We start from the raw sequence: 7,033 nt of genomic DNA, 5'->3' as shown, positions 1-7,033 counted from the left end.
ATATAACACATAGTATCAAAATAATATTATGTTTTAAAATAAGTAGATTTTGTTCTAAAACACAATTCTACTGCTAACATGTTTTAAAGTATCGATATAGTGTTAATAAATAACAAAATGTTTTCAAAGTTTTAGAAGTTATCACTAACCAATTTATAATTGGTTAGACTAAATATCTAACAGAACCGAAGATAAATAGTCATTTTCTAAAAATATAGCAGATGGAAAGATTGAACCGGTTTTATGTAGACCATAATCATATCTATGGATTTTTATAGGAACTGGTTTGGTATTAAAATAATACAACCAACTTGGAATATTAAATTGTGACAAACATCGTTTAGTTTGTGAATGATAATGTTGAAGTGTTCATATATATAACATGGTTAATGAAATCAGTTTAGTTAATAAGATTAGTATAAAATAATGGTTCATTTCTGTAAAAAATGTATTTTTTACAATAGATATTATATTTTGTTTATAGTCTTCGAAGGTATTATCTATTAAATAAATCACAAGTAACCATATATTATATAAATATAGGATGTACATTATTTAATATTAGCTCAAAATATTTACGATGGAATAATGCGTATATAGTAAACATATAAATAGATAATTAGGTTAGTACCATTTTTTATGACTAATTTGCTTTTAATGAAGAATAATTAAGTTAGTAGTATGAAAAATAATAGGAATTCTAGTTAAATAAAATGGTCCAACTATGACTTGTTTTAAGTAGATTTTTTATGACTCCTTCCCTTTTAATAGTATTGATATCTTCACCAAAAAATTCATTTTATCATAATTTGTTTAAAAAATTAATATTTATATTAAAATATTAGTCTAAAAATAATAATATCTAAAATATTATGAAATTTTTTTCTTAAATATAATTTAAATTTAAAATTTTCTTATACTGCTTATATGCTAATACTGCTACTATTTTGTCATTAGTTGTACCAATCGAGGTCTTAGAAGTAATAACTGTGGTCCACATCAACAAAATCTGGAGGATAAGGGCGGCGCCCAAGATGTACGGGCTGGGGGGTCACCACGCATTGGGCTTAAAGGAACTTTTGGGCCGTGAAATTGACCGCGAAAGCGAAAATTTGAGGGATAGAGTCCTACGATGTATAGAGATGCCATGTACGAGACTGTTTTGAGCTCATCTAGTAGGATTAGAATCCTATACAAGGTGTATAGTACTGTCATGGGCAAACCAACCAGAGCGAGGACGATCGTTGCTCGTTGGAGATACATCCCAAGCATCTCGTATCGGTGGGCACCATATGCTTGTCCACATCGTGTGTCGACTGCGCTTCCCATACGTAACTGTACAACAAACATTAAAAAGCCAAAATAAGATTTAATTGTGTGCTTCAATTTTTTTTGTTAGACCGTCATATATCAAAATCTTAAAAAATTGTTAAAAAATCCATCTACTAATTAATATTCTTTGACTTCTATTTCGAAGCGAAGCATACGAGAATTTTAACAAAAGTGAAAGCGAGTACACAAAAGGGTTAAGACATGCATTGTGCTTGACATCTGACTTCCCTCTTAAGGCAGAAGAGCTTCTTCCGCTTCTTGATATATTTGCAAATATGGTCAAAGCCATGAGGAGACTCAGAGAGCTCCTCAGTCCTCACCACAATCAAGTGACGACGACAGTAACAGGTACAAGGATACTGAAGTTGACCCTTTGCTGATACCATCACATTACAAACGGGTCGAATCAGCTGAGAAGAAACGCAGAATGAAAGCCAAGAAAGCTAGAATCAGGAAGAACAGGAAACAAGCTGCTTCGAAACCTGGTTCCTCGAGCTCCCGTTCCAATCAAGAACCGGAATAAAATAATTGCCACCTTGAAGAACAAGGTGTCACTTAGATGAGAGAACGTTTGGGTGTGTTATTGTTTGTAGTAAGCCATGTTATTTGTGAGATTCTTAAGGAACACACGTTTGCTACATAAGAAACAGCCATTTTGCTCTGTTCAGTTAATCAGTGAAGTTGGTTCGTGATTGCTCTGAATTGTTTATGAACCAAACTAGGGCTGGGCAAAAAAAGCCTTGCCCAAAATCCAAACGTGTAGACCTATCATAGGATTTGATCCATTTCATTCAGATTAATCCAATTCTTTTTTCTTGTGTTTTTGTTACTTTGAAAGTTAATCCATATTTATGTTTTTTTTTTTTTTGGTAAAAATGTTAAGCATATTTATGTTTTTGTTTAAATTATGTTATGTTTTGCATCATAAACAGACGCCAAGTAAATAAAGAGCTAAGGGCTTGATGTAAATAAACTCTTTAGCACTTTCATCGTGCTGTCTCCCAGGACCTTGATGTTTAGCTCAAGCGATAATATTCTATAACATCCTAGTCTTCCAAGACAAAGACCAAGACTGGAGAAGAATTCATTTGATGAGCACTCAAAAGTAAAGATCTTTAGCCAAGGGTTCGACCAATGAGTCAGTAACAAATTTTCAGTTTCTGAAGACTTGATGAGTGGATTTCTCACAGTGTTGTGATGAATAGGGTCGACAAGTGTTCTCAAAGATCTTCATAACTTATCATGGTATCATGGGATAAAAAGGTTTATGAATTCTGTATTATATTTCTCACAGATCTGATTGACAAAGAGATAATGAGGAACTTATGCAAAGGAAGAGGCCACCGTGTAGTTGTAGAGGAAGACTTCGACAAGAAAGAGAGTAGAGAAGGATACAGATGATGACGTGGCTTATTAGATGACGTGAGGCAAAGAAAGGTGGGTGTGATTGATGTCCACGTGATCGTAATGTGAAAAAATATAATCAAAACTTTAAAACAAAGTGGTTTATGTTTTTTTTTGGGTTCATTTTGTTTGAATAAATTTTGGACATAACCAAAACTACGTAGTTTAGATTAACAGTGATTAAACACGATTTAGTTAACCACGTTTAAAATTCTGTTAACTCATTTAACAACATACCTAATATGGCCCAGTCAACGAAACTTTGTGATATAAAATAAAAGTCAATAAAAACTTCATGTTTTAAGTCGTCCCTTAAGTTCATGCTTTAAATAGCCATTTTTTGAAAGTTCAGAATTTTTATGATTTTTTCCCATTTAAATAATGTATTTTCGAGTTAGAAATAAGTATTTGGAGAACTAAACCCAAATTTAAAATGGGTTTAACCAGATTTCAATGTGTTACCGAACCCGAGTAAACCCCAACTGACACCAAACCGAACTTATATATACCCGAATGTGACTAAATTTGTGCTTCAAAAAACTCAAACCTGAATTGATTCCAAACCGAAACAGATTGGACATCCGAAAGCCAATGCCTAAACCAAACCAGAAAAACGCTTTGTACAACAGCTGAAGAAACAAGGAGTGGAGAAGTTCTGTACATAGTGGAACCGGTGAAGTTACCAGAACCGGTCTTTATTGACACTGAGAAAACCGGACATGAGTTTACCACCGGTATTCCTCATAGCATCAATGAGGAAACACCAAGTGGAGCCCAAAGCTCCGATGAAGAAGTCAGCTTCTGACGCCATCAAAAATTTAACAAGAGGATAGTTCGTGCTCATCTCTCTCTCAAGGCTAGCTTCATACTCAGCCATCAAGTTATTACCAACTTGTCTCGCCACTTCCACGTAATAGAATCTCCACTGACCATACTCTTTACTTATGTCCACAACTTCCTTCATCTCCGTAGAGAGCCAGATCCTGTTGAGCTTCGGAAACCGTTCTCTTATCCTATCAGCCAAACGCATATACTCTTCTAAAGGTGCGACTCTTATCTCGCAAGCTTTGTCTCCCATACGCACATGCACGCTCAGCATTGGCCTCGGTATCCACGGCTTGTGACTCAACCACATGCTTTCCTCAATCTCCGACCTCTTCTTCTTTATCCAAACTCCTGCAGAGAGAACAATCTCAGCAGCTCCTTTTCCAAATGCAGAATGTCTAGCAACGTTCATAAAACCGCAAATGTATTCTGATAAACAAGTAAACTTATAATAAATAGTTCAAATCTCTCATTCTTACAATTATAATAGTTTGATAGTGTATTAGAGAGAAACAATATTAGATACATGATCAAATATCTCATTTTTTGAACAAATTCAAAAAGAGGTGACTGGAATCATGATATTTCATTAAAAGTTTTTTTTTTAACAAAAGACAAAACTACACTAGGCAGATTCCGAAACTCGGAGGAACTGAATCAACATAAACCATCGCAGAAGACTGAGTCCTAGCACTTCGTGCTAGTTTGTCCGCCATTGTGTATTGTGCCCTTGGAATGTGCTGAATAGTGAAGGTGGGGAAGTATTCCTTACATTTTTAAAAACTCCTCCATGTGTGTAGTTAAAGCCGACCATTATGTTCGTGTAGCCACCATCTTCACAAATTGTAAGCAGTATGTTGCAAACACCACCTCTGAGATATGTAGTGTTTTCATGTACTTCATCGCCCATATCAAAGCTTCACATTCTGCATGTAAAGGTGATAGACTCCTGCGAATAGACATTGCACTCATCATAGTATCAGTGGATCCTTCTTTTCTGTAAAACCATCCTTGTCCTGTGAAAGAATCTTGTTCTTTCCATGCGCCATTGATATAACACCGATCTACCCCCTGTAAGATAGAATTCCCAACAAATGGAGAAATCCTATTTGTAACCTCTTTAGTATGGGATTCAGCCCATAAGGCACCTTCAATCTCCGCAGTACGAAGAAAATGAAGAGGACTTCCAATCTTATTGTTAAAAATCTTAGCATTGCGATTTAGGAATAAAAATCAAGACTAAATTATTTAATCTGAATGAAACAATATATATAGTGCATCCAATATTAAAAATCATTGTGATTTGAATATGTGTGTTTCTGGGATTGTCAAAGATTCAAATAAGATATCAGAAACTACATATTTGAAAAATAATTTATATACATAAAAGTATATACATTAGAGTAAGCACATAAATCAAAACCAATACCTTTTGTTAATTTACAATCACCGTTTTGGTAAATAAATCAAAACAATCATTTTATTTACTTTATATGGTAGAAATTAAACTTTATTTATATTGACATAGATATATAGTATATTTTAGTATAAATATTGATCATTGACACTTCCTACTCATATGATTTTTTTTAACATTTGTATATTTGCTGTAACACAAATTTAAACCGTTAATCACAAAATTTTTAATGTGATATTTTTCAATACAAATTTTAAAATTAAAATATTAAGATCTCAATAATTTACCACTGCAAATTTTGAAATTAACATATTTTTTATATAGTATATAATTTATTTCAAATGATATTATATATATATATATATATAATATGAATATCTATTAATGAGACTTCATATTCAAAAGATTTATTAGGGCTGAGAATTTTCTCCGATACCCGAATCCGTATGTGAATATGATCCAAAAATCTGAACCGAAGTAACAAAATACATGAACGGTTATTGAATTCGGAGAGATTGGATATCTAAACCCGAACGGGTAATATCCGAACTCGAATGAATATCCAAAGATAACCAAAAATAAGTATACTTAATTAACCCTATATTTCTAGTTTACTTCTCTCATTTTATTGAAAATATTTCTATTAATGTTGCACATTGCTCAAAATTAGATAATATACATATAATTATGGACAAAATCATTTGCTACTCACGTAAAATATATATCAAGCTCTTGTTTCTTGCATTAACAAAAGTTGCATCCAAAATTTCAAAACAACAACTAAATTAATGTCTTTCTATTTTAGAAGTTTTATCTCCAAACCTATTAATAGTTTAATCTTTTAAAAATTAGAAAACAAGTTAAGTTAAAAAAAATATATTTTAAATACACAAAATTAAACAATGATTTATTTTTTCTTCAAAATTTAAATATCCAAACCTGACACAAAATATCCAAACCCGAACATAAAAAGCCCGAACCTAACCCAAAGTGTAGAAATACCTTTATACTGAAATACCAAAAATCCTAAATACCTTATACGAACCCGAGTGTGTATCCGAACGCCCATCCCTATGATATATGATCATTTGTATCTTGTTTGAACAAAAACAATTAAACCATTGATCACAAAATTATCAATGTGGGATTTTTACCGTTTTTAGTAATTTATAGTCGTTTTAAAAAATTCAAAATATAACATATAAGAAAAAAATCTATTTTTTATTATTTGCTTAATGTGATTATTTAATTTCGTGTAATAATATAAAATTCAAACAAAAAGAGAAGATACAAAAATAATATGTATTATTCATAATAATTAATTGACGTGTATATGTTAACCATATTAGGTAATTCTGTTGCTTTTATTTAAGGAAAAAATATTCTTTTGTACACTACTAATTAATTTGATAGTTAGTTTATTATAAAGCATATTATGTGTTTATATGGACCAATTTATTTTTCTAAAAATTCTAAGAATCAACTTCATGATGATACGTAGCTAAGAAAACATATTGTAATGCTCCATGATTAATATATACTAGGTGATAGTCCGCACCTTGTGCGGAAAATAAATCCGAAAATATAAAAATGAGTACTTAACTTTGTTTACGTGTACAATTTGTCAATTTTATATATTTATAGAATATGTTGAATTTCTATATTTTGGATGATGTAACTAAAAAAATTATATTACAAAATAAAAATTACAAATAAATATACAAAACATAATAAGCACTTTAACCGTTAAATATTCAACATAAAAATCATATATATATATATATATATGAATATTAATTACCATGGTAGTCGGGATATATATATATATATGTATGTTATTTATGGAAAAAATATTTGTATAAAAAAACGTCTAAAATTCTTTCTAGAAAGTTGCAACGTTATATCTAAATTACTGTTTAGTATACGATCCTGGTTTAAAAATATTCTCTTAAATTTTTTGACTTCAACGTTTTAAATGAAGCATAATAAATATATTAGTTACCTATAATATAAAAATGAGAAATTATTTAAAATATCATAAATTGGCTACAAATG

General features: G+C 31.1%; 1 protein-coding gene across 1 annotated transcript; it reads right to left on the bottom strand.

Moving 5' to 3' along the window:
• Positions 1-3,415: 3,415 nt before the first annotated feature.
• On the bottom strand, positions 3,416-4,277 carry LOC106442231. Its single transcript, XM_013883939.2, has 2 exons — positions 4,205-4,277; positions 3,416-3,990 (listed from the first exon to the last, which is right to left on the bottom strand). The coding sequence occupies exons 1-2, from the start codon at positions 4,275-4,277 to the stop codon at positions 3,416-3,418; spliced, it is 648 nt and encodes a 215-aa protein (XP_013739393.1).
• Positions 4,278-7,033: the final 2,756 nt, after the last annotated feature.

This window comes from Brassica napus, chromosome A3 (assembly GCF_020379485.1).
Source record: "Brassica napus cultivar Da-Ae chromosome A3, Da-Ae, whole genome shotgun sequence".
NCBI lineage: Eukaryota > Viridiplantae > Streptophyta > Magnoliopsida > Brassicales > Brassicaceae > Brassica > Brassica napus.
This window is presented reverse-complemented; position numbering and strand designations above follow the sequence as displayed.

Bases quoted from the DNA above. Each gene is read 5' to 3' on its own strand.
- LOC106442231 (XM_013883939.2), bottom strand. From the start codon at position 4,277: ATGGCGGACAAACTAGCACGAAGTGCTAGGACTCAGTCTTCTGCGATG. The intron at 3,991-4,204 runs GTTTCGGAATCT...CTTGTTTATCAG, and splicing joins TGTTGATTCAGTTCCTCCGA to AATACATTTGCGGTTTTATG.